Raw genomic sequence first — 23,914 nt, 5'->3', positions numbered from 1 at the left:
ACTGGGTCATTTTGAACCTGCCCCCCTCTCTCAGCCTAGCCTACTTCACAAGGTTGAAATGAAATGAATAAAACATACTGGGTAGCCCCATCAACTGACATCCCTGGGAATCCTGAAAGAAAAGTGAGATATACGACTATTAATAATAGTATTCTCCTGCAAAGAAGAAGGTAACTGAGGGAGGGGTGAGTGATTTGACATGGCAAGATGGCCCATAATGGTTGGCAACCTTCAGTCTCGAAAGACTATGGTATAAGCCTACAGCACCTGGTATTCCCAAGCGGTCTCCCATCCAAGTACTAACCAGGCCTGACCCTGCTTAGCTTCTGAGATCAGACAAGATCAGGCAAACCTACTGGGTTTTCCTTGTAGGGAAAGCATTAAGCACCTCCTCCCCCATTTGCTCCTCCAGTCAAATTTACAGACCTGGCAAGTACTGTTGTGTTTTAACAAAACCAAAACTGGAGGCAGGCAGAAAACTTTTTTCTCTTTTAACAGCACGTTGCCCTTTGAACAACAGTAGCTGCCCTTTTAACAGCACTTTGGTCAACAGCAGCTAGCACAGATCCTCATCGCCTCCCCATGCCATGAAAAGTTTCGCTTACTGGTTTCTCCTACCAGATTTCTGTCCCTTCTTTTTCAGGGACAGAGCAGGCTAGTCTTCTGGGACTGGGAGGCATCCCTAGAAAAAAGATCCAACCCCCAAGAGAGATTTCCAGCTGAAACCGAAAGTGTCTGAGATGAGGTAGATGGCTCTGAAATGCGGTAGGTTGGTTTTGGTTTTGGATTTAAGTGTATATATAGACCCAGGTTGATATCTTATTCCTGTCTCAAATGACATCTGTGCAAGCTATTTCCGAAAGGAAAAATATTGCCAGGAAAACAAAGGTCAGGGAAGTGTTATTTGCAGGAGTGGAGGTCAGAAAGCAGCAAGAGCCTACAACTGCATCCTCTAACTTCATTTGGAGAGGCTTCCCCAATATCAAGTGCCCCCTTAGTGGATCTGTTAGGCATCCAGAGTTACATAACGACAATATCTCCCACCACATATCTGAGAAACCAGAGGTTGATCAAGGGTATTTTTTCTGACCTCTAAAGGTAGCAGCGTCTATCTTTTGGAAATCTTAGGGGTAGATGCTTACCATTTGATTGATTTTTTTAATGAAGAGTTTGCTATAATGTATGTGCACAGGTATTTGCTGGCTAGAGAGAGAGGTGCATTCTTGACACAGAAAATATACAGTACTGACCATGTCACCGCAGGACCCTAATGCCAAATCTACGAACTGTGTGTGTGTGTGTGTATGCAGATAGATATACGCTTGAATTAGAAAGGGAAGGAAGCATAAACTTAGGGTACAACAGCATTCATTTGGAATTTGTGTACAGCACCTAATCTTGGTAAGGGTTATTTACTACTACTACTACTACTACTACTACTACTACTACTACTACTACAGAAAAGTCATTAAATGTCAGGCAAGGCTTTTTTGAGTATAATGACTGTAGAAGTTCTTTGACTTTTCTGCTGTAGTCGAAGTCAGCCTAACCTCAATTAAGTGATAATAACCATTTATTTGTAATTAATCATTTATTATGAAGAATACAACCACCCCTGGGGTTACTATTTTTTTCTGGGAAGGATCCTGTGATTTTAGCAGCTGTGTAAGAAGCCATTGTGATGCTTTGGTCAGCATGCAGAGACAGTGGGGCAGAGCAGGCTTGTTTTCTGGGACGGGGAGACATTGCTATAAAAGAGATCCAGCCCCCCAGGGTGCTTTCCAGTTGAAACTGAAAGCTTCTGTGCCATTTTTCCAAGATGAGGTGGGTTGCTCTGAAAAGAGGTAGATTGGTTTTGGTTTCAGATTTACATGTATATATAGACCCAGGTTGATTTTTCCTTTTACTTATTCCTACTTTTCATGACATCTGGGTAAGTTGTTCCAGCTTCAAGAGGTAAGCCATTATGGGAAAACATTAATTGGAGGGGGGGGAGGAGCTCAAAGCAACAAGATCCTAGGATTGCATCCTCTAACTGCATTCAGGGGATAGAAGCACTAATGGCACAATCCATTGCACACTCCTCTGGCACAGGCTGTGGCAAAGGTGCGTAAGGTACCTTGTGACAGCATAGCAATTGGGGCGCTGGTGGGAAGGTTTGCACCGTCTTGCCAGCACCAGATCCCAAAGGAGCACCCAACAGAGCAGGTAAGCACCCACAGGCAGTGCAGGGGTGGGGAAGGCAGGGAGGGGGCATGGGGTGGGCACATTGAACCGGGGGTGGGTGGGATCGGTGGCATTGGTGCGTGCCCAATCCTATTCACTCTTACAAGCCAAATCTGCCAACATGGGGATGCTTGAACTTGCACCAATGGTTTAGCTGCCACAGGGCTAAGTACAGCCATTGCTGCAGCTGGTGCTTTCCCTGGGGCAAGGGGATGAATGTCTCCTTACCTCGAGAAGACCTCCAGCAGCTGCTTTTCCTGCACTGGATACAGCATGGACCACACAGCCCAATGCAGCAGTGTGGGCTAAGATTGGGCTGCCCAACTGAAATCCTGTAACACTTCCCTGGGAGTAAGCCCCACTGAACACAGTGGGAGGTACTATTGAGTAGGCATGCATAGGATTGCAGTTTAAATTGGGAAAGGTTTCCTCACTCTCAAGAACCCCCTTAGTGGATCTTTTAGGCATGCAGAGTTACTTAACAACAATATTGCCCGCATAGCTACCAGAGGTTGGCCAAGGGTATTTTTTCCAACCCCTAAAGATAGCAGCGCTATCTTTCTTGACACAGAAAATACACTGACCTCATCACTACAGGACTCTGGTGCCAAATCTATACCAAACTCAGATACGTTGTCTTGCGCGCGCGTGTGTGGCTGGATATGTATATGCTTGAATTCAAAAGAGAAGGAAACATTAAAAAAATGTGTAGTCTCTTCTAAATCCATTTTTGTTTCTGAGGCAACATTTCTAGGAACTAGGCAGGACTTTGCCGCGCTGTGTATGTGAGGTGATCCTGAACTCTTAGGAAAGAGCCATAAAGGGGAAGGAAGGCTATACCACTGAGGGTCATATGTGTGTTTTCTTTCCTCTCAGTTTGGCAAGTTTGGGTGCAAGTTTGCTGCAAGTACAAGTCCTGCTGCACGGTAAATTTTCAGCTACCCACTCACCAGGTCGCCTGAGCAGATTCCATTGCCAGGAAGCCTCTCCCATCAAGGACACAAGCATGGGTGCAGCCCACATCCTGCCATATCTTTTCTCCCTCAGGAAAAAGATGCAATCAGCCCTTTTTGTCCGCCTGGAAGGACACATTCTAGTCACTCAAACCCAGGACGTTCTCAGCAGAGTCCTGTTACTAATAAACTACCCCTTTCTGGGAGCAAAACTTTGTCACATCTCAATCTCCGGAGGTGTCCGTGCTGCATGTTTGGAGGTTGCTTTCCCCATAGAGGTCTCCACCATCTTAGGATCATTCTCGTAGTGAAGATGTTCATGCTGCTGTGCATTTTGATGGTCTCCATAGAGACCTCCCCTATTTTGTGGCACTTTCTTCCCCATTGAAAGCTCCAATGGTCTCCATTTTTCCAAGGCTTGTCCCACTCCAGAAAGCCTCACACTCTGGTAGCTGCCCTCACCCTCAGAGGAGGTACTTTCCCAGCTTGGAGGAGCACATTTTATGTTTGCTATATTTTTTTTCCTGGAACCTGAATCCAGGCAGCTCAGCCTTACTGCACAGAAACAAAATGCGACTGAAGAAAGCCTGCTGTAGCTGTTTGTCCTTTGGCTGAGCTTTTAACAGCACTTTGGTCAGCAGCAATTAGCAAGTGATCCTCATCACTTCCAAATGCTTCATTTACTGGTTTCTCCTACCAGACTTCTCTTTAAGGGACAGAGCAGGCTAGTCTTCTGCGACTGGGAGGCATCCCTAGAAAAGAGATCCAGCCCCCCAGGGAGATTCCCAGCTGAAACCGAAAGCTTCCATGTCATTCCTCTGAGATGAGGTAGATTGGTTTTGGATTTACATGTATATATAGACCCAGATTGATTTCTTATTCCTGTCTCAAATGACATCTGGGCAAGTTGTTCCCACTTCCAGAGGAATAATATTGCCGGGAAAAACAAAGGTCAGGGAAGTGTTATTTGCAGGAGTGGAGGTCACAGAGCAAGTCCTGTTGAACTTCAACTTCAACCCCCCCCCCCCACTTCTTCAGGAGGGTTTTTTTTTTAAAAGGAAAGGAGTTGGCAGAGCTATGGGTGGTGGGAGGGGCGAGACTGGCAGCATTGTTTCCATATGCCCAGCACCCAGGGCATTTGCCCCCGTTGCTGTATCCCCAGGTACACCGCTGAGTTTTGCCATCAGCAGAGTTCAGTAGTACCTGCGCAGACCAGCAGCAGCTCTTCAGCATTTCAGGCAGGAGTCTTTCCCAGCCCTACCTGGAGATGTCAGGTATCGAACTTGAGGCCTGTTGCTAGTTGGACACCATCCTTACTGCTTATCTGAAGAACAGGCCTACTAATGGCTACTAGTCATGAAAACCATGTGCTTCCTCTGCGTTTGGTGGCAGCATGTCTCTGAATACCATTTGCAGGGGAGCAGTGGTGGGTCAGAAGTCTGCCTTTCTTTCTCTCCTGCTTATGGGCTTCTTGGAGGCTACTTTGGGGAACAGGATGGTGGACTAGATGGGTCCTTGCAGAACTTTCCTTATGTCCAGGTGTTCTAGCAAATCTTTATGTGTGGCTGTGTTTCACCCTCTTTAAAAAGAGCATGAGTAGGTAAACAGTGACTCAATGGAAACATGCCTGCTTTACATGCTGCATTTCTTCAGCATTTTCAGCATTCCAGTGGCATACTTCCCATTTTAAAATAAATCAAAATGCAAATATTTAGCATGGGATGAACACAGTATTTCTGAAGCAGAAAAAAATATGGACATGTGGTTAAGCCACCAACAGAAATTCTATTTTTTTAAGTATGAATTTCATTTTAATTTTTGGCATCCAACATACCATTCTGGCATTACAAGATACAGATTGGCCATCCGTTTGACTACTTGAAGCTCTTGATCGGTATTCATTTTCATGATTTCTATCAGCAGAGCCATCTTCCATTGACGCCACAAAGGATCTTGCCAGTCCTCCGATTAAAACTGCTATGCCTGGGTCAACACCAGTAGGCGAGCCATCCCATGCAAGGGAGACAGAAGAAGAGGATCATGGGAGAGAGATGTTATCAAGCACAGCTGCCAAAGGGTAATTTCTATGCTTCCATGATCAACTAAGGCAGAGGTTCTCAAACTGGGTTGTTGTGGCGGCCCATCCAGGAAACCTGTTGCTGCCCCTTTAAGGGGCAGGCGACAGAGACATGATAACCACAATCATATCACTGCCAGGCTGAGGGTCACTATGGCTCTCTAGAGAGTGTGGGGAGCCCACTACCCCCTCTACAGGCCTCCCTGCACCTCCAAACCACTGTGAACAGTGAAAAAGGCCACGTCCACTTTTGTGACAAAAACTGGAATTGGCCTTTTATCACATTGCAGCAGTTTGGAGGCACAGGGAGGCTAGCAGAGGGGGTCTCAGGCTCACACCACCCTCTGGAGAGCCATAGTGACCCCCAGGTAAGTTTTTTTAAAAAAACAAAAAACCATTTTGTCCCTGGCGGCGGAGCAATTGTGGTGATTTCCTTGCTGCCCCCTCCCCTCCCCCACAAGCACTTACACTTACTCTCAGGGAGAGTTTGGGAACCACTGAATTAAGGTCTTGCCAAACTGGGCACCCTACAGCAAGTAATGTTTGCATCAGGACTGCAGCTCATGCCTCCTTCTTCCATTGTCTCCTCTAGTACCTCCTCTAGATCCAGAGGTATCACTAGGGTTCTGTCACCTGGTGTGAGAGCTCATTGCGTCACCCCATGATGCACCTCCTCCCATACCAGACCATACAGAATAAATTACAATATCATACACACAACATAATGCAGTGACATCACCAGAGTTGGCATAACACCCAATAACTTTATTTTAATGTATAACAGTACAGGCACCCAACAAATCAGTAACCAATAAAAAACCAGTGACCAACTTGATGACACTCACACAACTGAGCAAGAGTTCTAGTATTAGCTCTGAGACCTGGAAATGCGAACTGGCTTATACTAACACCTTATTGGTTTCCTGCTGTGTCATAACACCTCATTAGCTCTCACATCAGTATCTATCGTTATAAGTTCTTGTAAGTTCCAAAACAGCATGCAGGGCGACCGGCATGTGACAGAACAGAGTACAAGGCAGTGGCTGTTTAAATCTCCACAGGCCCTACACATGTGTGTCCAATCCAAAACACAAGGGAGGGTCCTGCATGCATGAGGAGGCTGGCATCCTGCAATTTCTGCATGATGGTGGTGGATCAGAATTCTATACTTTTTTTAAAAAAATCAGTATCTTTCATATACTGTATACTTTGTTTAAAGAATGGGTAAGTCAGGGTCCCTCCACGAATTGGTTTTGCTAAGTGTCTGCGAGTACCTTAAGCTGGCCCTGGGGAAGGCCAAAGACTGGAATCAAACTGGGAGGAGGGTGAGAGAGACCTTTTGGCTGGGGCCTCTGAGAATTACTACCAGTCAACAGTGGACAGTCCTAACCCAGGGAATCCACAGTCTGATTTAGAATGAGGGAGGTCCTTGTTAACTCAAGAGGCTCTCATGTTTTTCTCTCTCTGATGTTATAAATAAAGGAATATTTTTATCCCACAGGTCAAATGATTCAGTGATGATGTCTGGCGGTGCAATTATATGCAAGGCGAGAAAACAATTAATTGAAATCCTTGGGAAGGACTCAAAATTCAATTTAGATGACTTACTCTCCCAGTCTGTCATCACAAAGGAAGAATGTGAGGCCTTGACTAAAATGGAAGGAACTTCAGAGAAAAAAATTGAAAACTTGCTGATCCTGGTACAGGAGAGAGGAGAAAACGGCTGCTGCCAGTTCTTGCAACAGTTAGAAATTACACATCCAGGCTTGAATCTGTTTCTGCGGAGTTCAGTACATGGTAAGTCTTCCTTGGCATTCTTCCCCAGGACAATCCATCTAAGGGCCCAATCCTAACCCACTTCCCAGAACTAATGCAGACGTGTCAATGGGGCATGCGCTGCATCCTGTGGTTGTGCGGGGTGTTCACAGAGGCCTCCTCGAGGTAAGGGAACAAATGTTCCCTTACTCAGGGCTGCATGGCGTCCTCACCAGTGCTGGGATGTTAGATAGGATTGAGCCCTAAGTTTTTTATTCCTTCTCACAAAAACAATGCAAACTATTTGTCCAAGCATACATTAAATATAACAGGACCTTACACTTCAAACAACTTACAGCCCAACACTAACTTGCGCTGGAAGAAGCAGGCTGGTGTGCCTGTGCTGTATCCAGCACAAATTTCAGGCTGCTCGTGGATCAGCCCAAGGTAAGGGGAAACTTTTCCCCTTATCCCAGGGAGAGCCATAGCAGCCCCAATGGGGCTACTCAAATCTTAAATCCAAGCAGCTCGGGACTACCCTGGGCTGCCTGGGAATCGAGTTAGGATCCGGAATAACTGCCGGATCCTGGACACGCATACGACTCCCTGCCCACCCCCAGAACACCTGTCACCCGCCCTCCCCAAGTCCTGAAATGCCTCCCTCTCACCGCCTCCCCACCCTCCCCATGCTCCCCCCAACTCCTATACCAGCCATTGGCAGACACATACCTACTGGGCCCGGAGCTTGCGTCGGCATGGGGAGGCCAATGTGCACCCATGGACTGGTCTATCTTCCCTAGGAGTGGCACAAAAGTGCTTGACGGCACTTTTGTGACACTCCCAGGCTGGCACAAGGGACATGCATCAGCCCAAGGCCACCTTTGGATTGTGCCCTTAGTATAAGTGGAGTAGGACGAGGCATCTCTTTCCAGCCCACTTCCAACTCCAAAAAACAATTATCCTCATTTCAGAGGTCACAATCACAAGCGAGTTCAGATTTTTATCTTCTTGGGATTGCAGCCAGTCCAGTTTGTTTGGGGCTGGAGTCTTTCCTTTGAGGCTGCTCTAATATCAGCTGGTGGGGAGCAACTTTCAATGGGAACATGGCATGAGGGGAAAGCATTAAGCCCCCATCTTCAGCCCCACGTCTCAATCCAGCAACCCCCATGGTTGCTGCTTGCACAAAAGCTTAAACAGACTGAGACGTGTTCACACATATCTGATGTAAAACTAAGAGCGCACTCCTGACCCGCAGATGGACTGGCATAAGTTTCTTGCACTGGCCTGGGAGTAACTTCCATAAAGCACTTTTCCATAAAGCACATAAAGCCATAAAGCACTTTTGTGTAACTAAAGTGGGTGATAGGCCAGTGCACAGATGCGCTCCAGCCTCCCCACACTGATGCGGGACCCAGGGGAGAGGGTGAGCTGCACAGGCCAAGCTTGGCAGGCGCAGGGGTTGGGGGGGCATGAGGAGGACAGGGAGTAGGTGAGAGGGAGGCGTTTTGGGATGGGGAAGGCAGAGGGTGGGCATTCCCGGTGGCAGGCGAGTGGGTGGGAGTTCCTGGGGGTGGGTGAGCAGGCGGGGAGCAGGAGAGAGGCCAGGATCCAGTATTTATTCCGGATCCTAACCCCTGTTCCCGGGCAGCCTGTGCAAGGGGATGATAGCTTGAGACAGTCTTGGATATACTGAGTTTGAGACAACATTGTCCAAACAAAAGTCCAGTTTGTTTGGGGCTAGAGAACCTTGATTGCAAAGTCTTTCTTTTGAGGCTGCTCTAATATAACCTGGGGGGTGGTCAACTTTCAATGTAAAACTAACATTGAAGGAAAGCATTAAGCCCCCATCTTCAACCCCATGTCCCAATCCAGCAATCCTTGTGGTAGCTATTTGCACAAAAGCTTAAACAGACCGAGATGCATTCACACAGATCTGATGTAAAACATACTTTGGCCATCAGCACAGGGATAAAGGCTCAGATGAATTTGAAAATTTCTTTGCACCTTTTTTTCATAAACAGAGGCTTGTGAATTGTCACACAAGGTTTGACTACACAGCTACTAATGGGGATACATCTACAAATGGTTACTTGTCAGGACAGTCATGTGCTGCCTCTGTGTTCAGTGGCAGCATCTAAACCATTGTGTGGTTTCAACTTGACAATTAAATGTGTGTGTCTCTTTCTAGATTATTCAAGTCAAACACATGAAGATGAAATTCAACATCAACCAGAGCAAGATGAGAAACATCCTGCCAGTGGTAATACTCTTACAGCGCAATTCTATCTTGCACTGGAACAGGCAGGCCAGGAGGCCTGCACTGTATCCTGGGCAAGACAGAAGCCCAAAGTGGCTCATCCAGAGACAAGAGGAAACTCTTCCCCTTACCCCTGGGTAAGCCACCAGAGCCCCAATCGGTCTCCTCAGACCTGCGCCACCTCCAGAGGAGACATAAGTACGAGGAGAGCGGAGAGGCTTGCAGCCACAATTTGTATTACATCCTTAATCCCTCATACAGAGCGGAAGGGCCATGCTCCTGCAATATCATTCAGGGGGAGAGGACATGCTGTAGCAACAGACTGACTATGGGGAATGAAGGGAAGAGAGAGGAGGGAGTCAAGGGGAAAGCCAAGGTTTTGAGCCTGTTCAACATGATAGATAATGACATTGTCAATTGATCAGTAGGACATGCAAGGGGGTGATGACTTGAGACAGTTTTGGATATATTGAATTTGAGACAGTGTTGTCCAAGCAAGAGTCCGGTTTGTTTGGGGCTGGAGACCTTGATTGCAAAGTGTTTATTTTGAGGCTCCTCTAATATAAGCTTCGGGATGATCAATTTTCAATGGAAAATTGGAATTGATGGAGAGCATTAAGCCCCCATCTTCAACCCCATGCCCCAATTCAGCAATCCTTGTGGTGGCTATTTGCACAAAAGCTTAAACAGACCGAGATACACTCACACATTTCTGATGTAACACATACTTTGGCCATCAGCACAGGGTTAAAGGCACAGAGGTCTTTGAAGATTTCTTTGCGCCTTTTTTCATAAACATACGCTTGTAAATTGTTACACAGATTTCCAAAGGTTTGACTAATCATGGGGGATTGACTGGTTTGACTGTAATGGGGAATACCTTTACCAATGTCTACATCAGGACAGCCATATGCTACCTCTAGATTCGGTGGCAGCATCTAAACCATTCTGCTGTTCCAACTTAACAATTAAATGTGTCTCTTTCAAGATTATTCAAGTCAAGCACAAGAAGGCGAAATTCAGCATCAACTGGAGCAAGACGAGAAACATCCTGCACAGAGGCACAGAGGTATTTGAAAATTTATTTGCAGTTGTTTTCATAAACTGAATCTTGTGAATCGTCTCACGCATTGCCAAAGGTTTGACTAATCAGTTTGTCATGGGGAGTACGTCTATCAGTGGCTACTAGGAATTTGGCCTGTGCTGCCACAGTCGATCCCACCTCCTAGCAGGCCCCATCTACCTCCCAGTCCACCAACCTCGCCCCAAAACACCCCTTCCCCACCTCCATTTCACCTTCCCACTACACTCTTCCACCTCCTGTTCCAGCCTGCAGCCTAAGCATACCATTTCTGGGTCCAGAAGTGGTTCAAGAAGGCTGGTGCTGGGAATCTGCTCATAAGGAGGAGCATATGTGCTTCAAGGTGTGTTTGCAACACTCCTGGGTTGGAACTGGGGATTTGCACCGCCCAGTGCTGAGTCTGGATTGTGCAGTTAATCCCGCAGGCAGTGTAGTCTGAGGGCCAGTTACAGCAGTAAGTAGACTCCGGTGGTAAAACTTTTCCCAGACCACACTAAATATAGTGTTACTAGGGTTGGTGTAACCCCCATTAACTTTATTTGCTTGTTTATTTGTTTAAATATATAACAGTACAGGTTACCCATAAAATCCTGAGAGCCAGGATGGTGTAGTGGTTTGGGAGGTGGACTTAGACCTGGATGTTCCAGGTTCAAATCTCCCCTCAGCCACAAAGCTTCCTGGGTAACCTAGGGCCAGTCACTTTCTCTCAGCCTCACCTACCTCACAGGGTTGTTGTGAGGACAAGAAGGAGGGGAGGAGCAGCTGTGTAAACCGCTCTGAGCTCTTTGGAGGAAGGGCAGTATAAAAATGTGAATAAATAAATAAATAAAATCAGCAACCAACAAAAAAAGCAGTGGTCAACTTGATGACACTCACACAACTGAATAAAAGTGCCACTTTTAGCTCTGAAAATTGAGAGCCGATTCATACTAACACCTTATTGGTTTTCTGCTGTGTCAGAATAACACCTCATTGGCTTCAATCAGTCTTATTGGTCATTTTAGAGTTTATGAAACCCACTTCTTGTTACATAAGGCAGTTATGTTTTTGTTTACTGGTTAATTGGCCATCACATGTGATGGAATACAGAAAATTCAACATGGTTTGCTTTATTACATTCTGCATGAAATTACCTTTCCTATGATATATAACATAATGGTATTACAGGTGGGGCCTCGACAGCCACGGGTGATCCATTCTTGAATCCCCTGCTGACACTGAATTTCTTGGATAATCAAATCCACAATCTTCACCCTATAACCCCTCCAAAGGGGACCGGAGCTGCACTCTGGTCCCCTCTGGATGGCTTTCTGAAGCCTGGAGAGGCAACACGCATCTGCCCGCTGCCTCTGCAGGCTTCAGAACAGCCCAGAGATGTGAAAAAAGCTACTTCCAGTTTCCCAAGGGAAAACAGAAGTTACTTTCTTTGCTTTTTAAGGCATTCTGAGGTCTGGGGAAGCTTCCCTCAGGGTTTTTTCTGGGCCTCAGAATGCCTTGAAAGGTGAAAAAAGTCACTTCCAATTTTCCTCAGTAAACCAGATGTGGCATTTTTTTGCCTCTTCGGGCTATTCTGAAGCCTGCAGGTGGATGCAGAGCCTTTCAGAGGGCTCAGGTGGAGCCAAGTCTGACTCAATGTAGGTCCTGAGGACAAAGTTGGTCCTGCTGGGCCAAAAGAAGGCTCTGGGGTGGGTGGGAGGAAGGTGTTCCTGGGGGGGCGGGGGGAGGGCAGGCAGTGAGTGGCCCTCGGGGCGGGCAGGTGGGGAGCGGGAGGAGGGGCTGGGATACGGCAGTTATGCCGGATCCCAACCCCTGTTCCAGGAGAGATCGGAGCGGCTTGAAGCAGCTCCACTCTCCTTGAACTTGTGCAACCTCAGGAGGAGGTGATCCCTTGGGGCAAGGGCGCCTTACCCAGGAGTAAGGGGAAAAGTTTTCCTTTGCCTCTGGCTGAGATGCCTTGGGCCCCTATCCTGTGCTGGATACAGCGCAAGCATCTTGGCGTGCCTGTTCCAGCGCAGGGTAGGATTGAGCCGTGAGTGAGCACAGCACAGCACAGGAAGTGATGGAGACTGATACATCTGATGGTAAAGATTTTCCAGCTCCACATCCCTGTGGGAATTTTTTTCTGAATAAAATTATGGTATGGAAGCAGGGCTTCTGTGAAGGTAGTTGCTTTTGTGTGAACGAAGGCAAGCCATGTTGGGTGTTTCTGTTTTCCCCCACTGGCAAATAAATGGTTTGTGGAAGAGCCAAACAAGGACAAAACATTATTCTTCCATCTGCCCCCTTTCCCAGTGAGAAGTTCCTGTGTAGTGTAACCCAGGTTTTGACTTATTTTGAAGGACAAAAACACAGGAGACCTGTGTGGCTTATGTTTTCTCTGCTTATTGATCTGCCAGACTCCATTTTCTGGGTCAATAGATCCCTCAGCCCCATCCAGTTGTCTCCCGATTTTCATGTATAAAACATCGGATCCTGTTCATGTGCTAGGTTTAGATAGCAGACAGATTATATGATTATGTACCTGATTAAAGGTACAGAGATTACAGATCTGAATATATCATGTCAGATGTATTGCATTATGAGGACTGCGATCCTAAACACACTTATGAGAACAGACCCCCTTCAGCACAGAGTGACTTATTTCCAAATAATCATGTGTAGGATTGCTCTATCTGTATAATATTTCTTAACTTTTTAACAGATAGATAATGACCTGGTTATGTCATGTCACATGTATTGCATTATGAAGGCTGCAATCCTAAACACTCTTATGAGAATAGACCTCATTCAGCACAGAGTGACTTATTTGCAAGTAAACATGCATAGGATTGCTCTGTCAATATAGATATTCAACCTGACACTGCATTGAAGAGTTCAAGCTGAAATGGCTGATAGGTAGTTGAAGATGCACATTTGGTTGGAGTTTTGAGGTATAGCTGGGTACCATTCATGTAGCAATGATGGGATGGTACACGATGGGATTTGCCCTTCTTTGTTACTAGCAGAAGCAGATGATAATGATGCAAAACAAAGGAAAACTCCTGAAAATTTGCATCATTCAGACTGACTTCAGTGTTCAGCTTTTCTGTACAAATTCTGCAGTACATTAAGGAAGACTTGCAGTTTTTAAGTGTGACATGTGCACAGCCTTGATGAGAGAACTCACAGTGCCTATCCACATGTTGTACATGATTTTCTGAGGTGCCACATGACCGTTACACACGGCAGGCAGAACGTCTGTGTGTTGGGCCCTCACGCCTGCCCATGTATCTGATCAACCTGAAATGGACCTCCAGGGAACCAGTTGGTGGTGATGTCATTATATCACCACCAAGTATTTCCAGATGCCATGCTTCATGCATAGTACTACAAGTGCTTCTCTCACCTCAACTGCCTGATGAGTGGGGAGGGGCTGCGGGAAGAGGGTGCCCAAAGGAATTCCCGCATTGAACCCTGCTGCTTCGGAGGTCAGACTTGGGTGCCAGTGCTGGAAGTCTTATTTGATTTGTTTGGAGGTCTGATGGATTCCTCAACCCCATCTAGAACGACTCCTTGATCCACCTCCCCAAATCCCACAAAGCTCTGCCTTGATCTGGTGAAAGACCATGGTTGTGGAAACTCTCCCTCCTCCTAGGTAAACATCCCTACTTCTTCCAACATGTGGCACACTTCATGGGAGTGACTGTTTCCTTTCTTTTCCACAGATAGAGTTACAAGCTTCCTAATGAAGCTGGGTCTTAACAAAAGAAACAGAAAGAAGTTAACCATGGGAGAAGTCCTGGAAATCAGCACAGAAACACTGAAGACTGAAGCGCCTCAGATGATACAAGAGCTACCTTGGCACTTCTTGAGAAAATTGATGGCCCTCAATGGCACAGCCAGGAATACTGGTCTTATGCTCAAGGCTGAAGAAGATTCATGTGGGGATGAGGAAGCTGAAGTGGAAACTGAGATGTTTTGTCTGAGGGAAGAACACTCTGCAACTTCTGTGAACCCCCTTGATGTCCTCTGTGCCATTGTGCTTTGCTCAGACAGCTTCCTTCAGCAGCAGATCTTGCTCAAAATGTCCATGTGCCAGTTTGCGCTCCCTCTGATCCTCCCTCTACTTGATGTGCCCAAATCAACGTTCATCCTCTGGGGCATGAGGGACATAGTGAAAAAATGGAGGCCCCACTCCCTTGCAGAGAGCAGAGGCTTCCGAGAGGAGAGCCTGGTGCTGACCTCCACGCCAACCATTTCCTTTGTGCGAATGGGAAGCTGCAGTCTCTCCAAATCTAAACTGCTCAATGAGGTCCTTAGTCCCCCTCAACACCACCATGATTTCTTTGTACACCGTGATATGGAGTGTGGGAATGTCCCTCGAGAGATCAGTGATGGCTTGGTAGAAATCTCCTGGTACTTTCCTGGTGGGAGGGAAAATTCAGATCTTTTTCAAGAGCCAGTTGCAATCCTAAACCTCCGTGGAGATGTTGAGTCACATTGGACACAGTTTATCTTTTTAACAGAAGTATCCTCAGCTGTATTTATAGTAACTGAGAACATTTCTGACAAAGAATATGAAATGCTGTTGACTCTCCAGGAATCAGCATGTAAATGCTATTTTATCTTGAATGTTGAAGGTGGAAAATCAAAAGAAACACTGGGCTTCCTTAACAAGCTAGGTCCACTGTTGCAGATGAACAAGTCACAGCTGCTGGTGAAAGAAAGAAGCCTGAATACCACAGAATTTGTGAAGAAGCTTCAGTCAACCTTGAAAAACATATTGAACTCTCATCAAAAGATGGTCAGTATGGAGGAAATGGCCAAGGTAGGCAAAGAACTGGGGATGCAGGTAGATGAGGATACACCTGGCTGTTGCAATGGGATTTTTCATGCTAGACAAATTGTTGAAGAAATAGAGGATGTTCCGAGGTACAAAAAGGAAATGCTGAGACTCCAAGGGGATTTGTGGAGAAGTGTGGCCAAAGTGGAGAAAGAGCTGTGCAGGATGAAAGACCAAGCCGATACTCCAACAGAAGATTACAGGTCACAGCTTATTAAGAAAAGGATGGATTTACGAGTACAGCAGAATCAATGTGATCTTACTAATGGGATCACAAAATTTATTAATGGACTACAGAATCTTCATCAAGAGGAGAAGCATTATTTCCTGAAATGGATGAAGTTCCACTTGGATTGTATTGCTAGGAAAAATTTGTCAAGATTACAGGAGGAATATAAAGAGAAAAACCGCATTGCTGGAACCGATCCACAACAATTAGCAGAGTTAGATAAATTAATCTCCACTAGTTCCCTGGGGGTGGAACACTTCATGCGGGAGTTGGGGCAGTTCTATGAGGCAGAATGTGCAATGGTAAAGGAAGGCAATATATCAGAGGAGCAAAGGCAATTTGTCCACCTGCCAGGGATAGCTGCTGACCTGATGCTGGAAGGCTTCCCAATGGAGCTCATTGATGGAGACGCATCCAACATCCCTCTGAGCTGGATAAACGATGTTATGACTGAGCTCCATAAGAAACTAAGAGGCCAGTCCATAATGATGGTGATCACTGTGCTGGGGGTGCAGAGCACTGGGAAATCCACCCTTCTCAATACCATGTTTGGGCTGCAGTTTGCTGTGAGCAGCGGCCGATGCACACGAGGGGCATTCATGACCCTCCTTAGAGTCACAGGGAACTTGCAGGCAGAAACTGGCTGTGATTTCATCCTGGTGATAGACACAGAAGGCTTGAAGGCCCCAGAGCTGGCCAGACTGGAGGACAGCTATGAACACGACAATGAACTGGCCACCCTGGTGATTGGGCTGAGTGACATAACTATCGTGAACCTGGCTATGGAGAATGCCACAGAGATGAAGGACATCCTGCAGATTGTAGTCCATGCATTTCTGAGGATGGAGGACACGGGACACAAACCCAACTGCCAGTTTGTCCACCAGAATGTCAGTGATGTGTCTGCCCATGATCAGAATATGAGAGACAGGAAACGCCTCCTGGAGCAGCTCAATGAAATGACCAAAGCTGCAGCAAGGATGGAGAAACAAGGCCGGGAAGTGGCCTTTTCGGACATTATGGACTATGATCCAGAGAAACACAACTGGTACATCCCTGGCTTGTGGCATGGAGTCCCACCTATGGCACCAGTGAATATGGGATACAGTGATTCTCTATCAGAGTTTAAGAGGTACCTATTTGAAATCATGAGAAACTGCTCTCAAAACAGACCTTATAATGACATCCCTCGGTTTATTGAATGGCTCAAGAGCCTGTGGAATGCCGTGAAACATGAAAACTTCATCTTCAGCTTCCGGAATAGCCTTGTTGTGGATGCTTACAACCAATTTTCTGTGAAATATTCAGAATGGGAGTGGGAATTTCAGAAGGAGATGCATCTCTGGGTGTGCAAGGCTGATGCCACCATTCAGAATCATTCCCTAGAAGATATAGAAGCTGGTGTATTAGATAAATTAAGTCATGAAGCAGAACAAAAATTGTATGATGGAGAGCAAAAGATGTTGAAGAGCATACATAGCTACTTTAAGAGTGGTGGAGAGAGCTTACACCTTATAGAAAAGTACAGAGAAGACTTTATCAGAAGCACAAAGTTTCTCCGGGACCAGTTGTACAACTACTCAATTAACAAGTGTCATGAAATTGCCTTTATAAGGAAGGGGGAAAGTAAGGTAGATAATCTACAAGCCAGGTATTCGAAAACCATGGAAGGAAAAGTGAACAAGCTCTTGAAAGAGTGTAAAGAGCAAGAAAGCCAACTGAATTCTGAAGAACTCAAACAGGAGTTTGAGAACATGTGGAAAGAATCCTTGTTGGAATTACCACCCAACAGTTTAACTCGTCGTGACATTTGTAAAGGTGTTGATTATCAGCTTAGAAGAGATTTGGAGTGTCAGGGCAGTTTGGTCATTCAGATATATCGGAATTCATCCCACATTTTTGTCAATCACAGGTCCCCTTTCAGAATCAAAAATAATTTTTTTAACAAAGTAGGTAATTTATTTAACCGGATTAAAAATTTTTTCCCAAATTATCAAAATGAAGTAGAAGAACTTGCCAATTCCCTGACTGAAGTTTGTAGGAGATACGTTACAGAAAAAGTTAGTACAAAAAGGGACTACGATGAAACATATTGCCTGGAATTGCTGAGGATAATCAATGATAGGCTTCAAGGAAGGGATTTTCAGCAATTTAATTTCACCAAGTACTTTGAAGTGGAACTGAAATGCTGCATTATGGGAGAAGCAGCTGAGAGGTTTCAGAAGATGCATGATGACTTCTTGAAGGCAAATGACCCCCATCAGCATCTGGAAAACCTCAAGCCTCGGTATTACTCCATCTTCAAAGACCTTTATTACAAGAAGGATGCTTGTCAGAAGAGAGCTAAAGAGTTTTGTGATCGTTGTCTGAGACCGGCTCTGGTGGACCACCTCGACAAGAGGCTTGGGATAGAAATAGTAGATGATTTTCTCAGCGGTGGACAGTCCATTCTGTATGGGAGTCGGAGCTTCTTTCAGTTCACTGTGCAGAACTCATTGCTAGAGAAGAAAAAGTTTGATGATTATGTAAAGTATATAAATAACTATACTGATTTTGTGACTACTTGGATCCAGTCACACCTGCTTGAGCATTACAGGCGGAGAGAAGACTTGGCTGTTTTGGAGAAAAGAATCCTGTCTGTTGTGATAAAGAAGACAAAAGAGGCTTTGGAGAACAATGCAGACCAGACTTTACCTGAATTCCTGGAGCGTTTCAGGCATGAGATGCGTGAAGAGCTTGTCATTTCCAAAGAGTCTCTAAATGTTGTTCTGTTCAACAACAATGCCAAAGCTGAACCTTTCTCCGTGGATGTCCAGGCCTGGATCTCTGAGGTGAAGGAGGACATTCTTTCAGAAAAGTCTCAGATGAGTGTGGAGAAGGTTCTTTCAAGCATCCCATTTAAGCCCCAGGAGGAGATCTTCAAGCGTGTATTTGGCTGTGGGAAGCAGTGCCCCTTCTGCAAGGTCCCCTGCGAAGCTGGAGGGGGCAATCACCAGGAACACTTTGCATCAGTCCATAGACCTCAAGGGTTGGGGCAGTATCGATATATTTCATCAAAGAAGCTTATGTATTCCTTATGCACCTCTGATGTCTGCTCAAATACCAGCTTTAAGAATATGGACACTAGTTGGGAACTCCATCCCTATAAAGAGTATCGCACTTACTACCCTGACTGGCGCATCCAGCCTGATCCCAGCATCACAGCCTCGGATTACTGGAAGTTTGTGTTCAAAGAGTTCAACCAACAGTTTGCTGTCGAGTATGCTGCCAAATGTGCTGACCTCCCTGATGACTGGAAGAGAATAACCAAGGAGCAAGCACTGAAGAGCATCCAGGAAGCCTTTAATATGCAATAATGGTGGATGTGCTATTTCCAGCTTGACACCCAAGTGCCTGATCAGGTTATAGAAATACTGTCTGTCTTTAGTAAACATCAGTCTTATTTGTTTATGGCCTGGTACGCTGCCGCCTTATTGACCTTATATATGGTAGACTACATAGAAAGTATAAGGGAAAACAGCTAGAGCCTTTGCATTCTGCTTTGTTAGAATCTGCATGTAAACCTTAAATACATTTAGAATATACATATTAAATACAAACATGTCTTCCGGGGTAGGACATATTAATGTCACAATACTTACAATAGTATTTTTAAGAATACTTATTCCTATTCAATAAATACTTTTCTAATTCCTATAAGCTACACTCTTTTCATAAATTGCTCACATACAATTCCTTCAGTATTCTTCCACACACAGTGAAGTGGCCATCTAATAGGAATTGTAGCCTGAGGTTTCTTTAGTTCAAAGCATGGAGTTCTTCCAAAGGAGGAACTTATTTCCATGGCGGGGTGCGGGTGGAAACAGCAGGATACAACCCAAAGTATTTTGCCTTGCTGATTCACAATAATAGCTTGCCAGCCTCTGGGATGCTCCCACTCTCTAGCTTTAAAGAAGAGTAACACTTATTACAGGATAAATTTATGAGGACTAGAGAGCTTCCTTTATCAGAAACATGAAGTGTTGCTGTCAGGTATGCAGATCATATGTCTGTGCTCCAGGATACTGAAAAGCCATTTAAGAGGGGCTCTTTTGTTTTCCTTCAGTGATCCAGAATTAAAATTATCATAATTGCCTTGAACCTATAGATACAAAGTGGTGGCTCATAATTGGTTAGAAGACCTGCTGCTTCTGAGGTGGAATACCCAATGATGTGCCAGCATCTGTTCTTCCCACTCCCTGGACTGGCAAAAGTGCTCTACTCCACCATTCTCCTTTTCCTCTCCCACTTTTTCCACCTCTTACTATTCTAAGCCAGAGCATGGAGGAGGAGGAATAGAAGCTGCGAGGTCGGTGGGTTTTCCATGCCAATCTGCTGACTGCCTTAAGTCAGCCTCATGTCCTGCACTTAGATTTCAATGATACAATTGTTTAATTTTCCTGTGCCTTTTTTTTCCTGCTGTGTGAATTTTGTTTTGCTTTTTGAATTTTTAAAATAGTTCAAAAACTGTTTACGTAGAGTTTAATCGTTCCAAATGACTAAGGGCCAGTGGCATAGCTAAGGGGATGCAGGGGGTAGCAGTCGCACCAGGCAACAAGCTTTAGGAGGGTAACAAGCTGAGCTTTACACTAGTGGCCAAAATTATGAAAAGATTGGAATGTACAGCCCAGCCGTACATTGTACTGTGTTCTTGCACCAACCTTGTTTGGGATTTTCTTCGCTGTCATGCTGAAGCAGGCCTTTGGAACTGCAACAGAAGGCATCTATCTCTGGACCAGATCTGACGGAAAGCTCTTCAACCTCTCCAGACTGAGAGCAAAGTCCAAAGTCCAGCTGAAATGTCTGCGTGACTTCCTCTTTGCCGACGATGCAGCTATCACTACCCACTCTGCCAAAGATCTCCAGCAGCTCATGGATCGTTTTAGCAAGGCCTGCCAAGATTTTGGACTGACGATCAGCTTAAAGAAAACACAGGTCATGGTTCAGGATGTGGACTCACCTCCCAGCATTACAATCTCTGCGCATGAACTGGAGGTTGTCCATGACTTTGTGTACCTTGGCTCAACGATCTCCGACACTCTTTCTCTCGATACCGAGCTAAACAAACGCGTCGGTAAAGCATCTACCACGTTTTCCAGACTCACAAAGAGAGTCTGGTCCAACAAGAAGCTGACGGAACATACCAAGATCCAGGTCTACAGAGCTTGCGTCCTGAGTACACTTCTGTACTGCAGTGAGTCATGGACTCTCCGCTCACAACAGGAGAGGAAACTGAACGCTTTCCACATGCGCTGCCTCCGACGCATTCTCGGCATCACCTGGCAGGACAAAGTTCCTAACAACACAGTCCTGGAACGTGCTGGAATCCCTAGCATGTATGCACTGCTGAAACAGAGACGCCTGCGGTGGCTCGGTCATGTCGTGAGAATGGATGATGGCCGGATCCCAAAGGATCTCCTCTATGGAGAACTCGTGCAAGGAAAGCGTCCTACAGGTAGACCACAGCTGCGATACAAGGACATCTGCAAGAGGGATCTGAAGGCCTTAGGAATGGACCTCAACAAGTGGGAAACCCTGGCCTCTGAGCGGCCTGCTTGGAGGCAGGCTGTGTAGCATGGCCTTTCCCAGTTTGAAGAGACACTTCACCAACAGTCTGAGGCAAAGAGGCAAAGAAGGAAGGCCCATAGCCAGGGAGACAGACCAGGGACAGACTGCACTTGCTCCTGGTGTGGAAGGGATTGTCACTCCTGGATTGGCCTTTTCAGCCACACTAGACGCTGTGCCAGAACCACCTTTCAGAGCGCGATACCATAGTCTTTCGAGACTGAAGGTTGCCAATATATAATGTACAAATAATACCTTCATGATATATATCATTGGAAAGGTAATTTAATGCAGAATGCAATGAAACAAACCACATTAGAATATCTTTATTCCATCAAACGTTATGGCCAATTAACCAGAAAACGAAAACAAAACCATCTTAAGGAACAAAAAGTGGATTTCTTTAACTCAAAACTAGCCTACGAGACTGATTGTTCTGAGAGTCAATGAGATGTTATTATAATTCAGCATGGAACCAATAAGGTGTTAATAGGAGTCAGCTCTCATTTCCATGTATCATAATACAGCTAACTGGTAAAAAGGCACTTTTTCAAGTGGTGCTCGTCTTATATTTAGCAGGAAGAGAAAAACCATCCCTCTTCACCCCAGTACAGTGTCTCTAATTGTCTCTTATTGTTAAGGGGCACACTTTTTATTTATTTACTTAATTAAATTTGATTTTGTCATGGAGGGGGGGAGGCTACAAAATCTTCTTTAATCCCAGGTAGCAGATAGATGCATTAGCTTTGCCACTGGCTGGGAGGAGGTGGCAGATCAAGTGGTTGATCAGCTGCTGACAGGAGAAGGTAAACTCCCCTTTATGAGTTTGCTGTAGAATTACAAGATAACATCTCTAGCTCCTTACAGCCTCCTGCTGTTATACATTCCTCGGGAATCTGTATCCAGCCTGCTACAGCTCTCAGCTGCCCTGTGCACTTCCACCTACCCACTGCTCCCTGAATGCAGTGGAAACTGAATGCAGTGGAAAGGCAATCAGGGAAACTACAGTCTGGTGCTGCTTATTCCTTCCATGTGGAGACTTCCAAGGAGTGGGATGCCACCTACTGGGCCATATCAGCTCCAGTCATCAGCTGCTCATGAGTCTGAACTTCCAAGCATGTGGGTGGGTGGGGCAGGGTCCTGCCCCACTGCTGCATCCTCCCCCCATGTTTTGCGAGTTCTGACCCCCCCTCCTTTACCTTTGCACCCTAAGAGAAGTAGAAAGACCTTACTGGATGGGGAATGATCCCAGCTCCCAAGCACACACCTGACAGCCAATCCTAGCTTGCCCTACATCACACCAGTGCTGTACCCTGCAAGAGTCAGACTCAGGACACGTCCTTAACTAGGAACATGACTTGTACGATGCAACTGAAAAGCGATTTCTAAAGCGGACTTTATAAAAAGATGCAGGCCACGCTTACGTGAAGCTATTTGCATGTGCATAAGAAGTCCAAATAGGATGAATTCTGAGTGCAATCTGCTCTTTGCACAGGAAGGGGAGCTGCAGCCTTGTGGGACTTTAGTCTGCTGAGGTTACACCCTTCATGGGAAGAAATGTCTCCCATGAACTGATATTTGTAGAGAAAAGCCAGCCACAGCAACATCTGCATGAGGTCCCAGCAGCATCACAGTCTGGGACACAGGAGCAGGAACCAGGGCAGTTGGCACTCTGTTGCTTTTATCTTAGAAATTTTATCTTACAGCACCATTGTAGTCAATGGGGCTTACTCCCAGGGAAGTGTGGATAAGATTGTCACCCAGCACCCTTCCTCTGATGAAAGCCCCAAAGTGTAGAGAGGCTCACTTTGGGGAGTCGCAGGTAAATGGCCAGGAAAAGGGACTTTCAAGGACCCTTTTCAGCCAGCCAGCCTGCCCTTAGGTTGGGGGCCCGTGATGTCCATGGCGGGCGGAGACCCCGCCCCTTTGGGTGTGCTGGAGAATGGGGGGCTTACCCGGACGATGCGCACAGGTTGTTGGCGGAAAGAAGGACGTGAGGCAGATACAGCAGATTTGTACAGACTATTTACTCTGGTTAAACTCTTGACATTCATGGGGCCTGTTACGTCACAGGCCCCCTTGTTTTACATAGACTAATGGCGTCGGTGAACAATATGCCCGTTCTCCACACCTGCCTGACCCCTTGGGGTTTCTGGCCGGGCTCCCCGGCTAGTGCCAGTCCACAAGGGGTATGGGCTCCCGAGGGCTGCAGTACCGTTGTCGGGGGTCAGCTTGGCTGTCCTCAGGAGGACCCCCTGTACCTCCAGTCTTGCCCCTTAAGCAGCTGGCCTCCAATGGGGATAGGTGACCTGGGGTCCTTGGTGTGCAGCCTTGCCTCTCCGTGTTTCACCCCAGGGCCCCAAGCATGTCTGAGGTCAGGTAGTTCCCAGCCCCCTGTCCTTCTCTCCAGGGCTGAGGTGCACCCAGTTCCTTTTGGAGCCTGGGTTGGTTGAATAAGGCTGGGGTGGCTTCCCCCTCCCAACTGGAGAGGAGTGACCTCTCCCTAGGCTGTCCGGCCTCCTTATGAGGCTAGCCTTGTTCTGGTCCAGCCCCACCCCTTCTGCCCACATGGCTGCTGACTGCTCCCAGGAGGCACTAGGGCCTACTCCCAGGGAAGTGACTTGCCTGGGATCCCAGTCCTGATAGTGCTCAGGTTCTACACCCAAGGAGGCCCTTACCCCTGAGGAGACCCCTGCTCTGGGGTGATTCCTGGCCTCCTGGGCTGGGCCTAGGTGACAGGGCCTCAGCAGACTCCCTTGCTATGTACCTGCTTGCCTTCTCCTGGCTCCTTCTTCTCACTCACTCCCACCTCCTCCAGGCTTCTCTGGCTGCCCAATCAGCACAAAGGAAGGCAACAACATTATGTCAGAATGCCAGATGTAAGGGAGGACACCAGGATGAGGTCTCTTG

At 46.4% G+C, this 23,914-nt stretch overlaps 1 protein-coding gene across 1 annotated transcript; it reads left to right on the top strand.

Moving 5' to 3' along the window:
* The first annotated feature begins 6,762 nt into the window (after nucleotides 1-6,762).
* On the top strand, nucleotides 6,763-18,756 carry LOC136653492 (interferon-induced very large GTPase 1-like). Its single transcript, XM_066630389.1, has 4 exons — nucleotides 6,763-7,053; nucleotides 9,200-9,271; nucleotides 10,257-10,337; nucleotides 14,054-18,756. Exons 1-4 carry the CDS (start codon nucleotides 6,774-6,776, stop codon nucleotides 18,754-18,756), a joined length of 5,136 nt encoding a protein of 1,711 aa, XP_066486486.1. The 5' UTR covers nucleotides 6,763-6,773.
* Nucleotides 18,757-23,914: the final 5,158 nt, after the last annotated feature.

Source organism: Tiliqua scincoides, chromosome 5 (assembly GCF_035046505.1).
Source record: "Tiliqua scincoides isolate rTilSci1 chromosome 5, rTilSci1.hap2, whole genome shotgun sequence".
NCBI lineage: Eukaryota > Metazoa > Chordata > Lepidosauria > Squamata > Scincidae > Tiliqua > Tiliqua scincoides.
The sequence above is the reverse complement of the archived record's forward strand: the minus strand, read 5'-3'. Positions and strand labels throughout refer to the sequence as shown.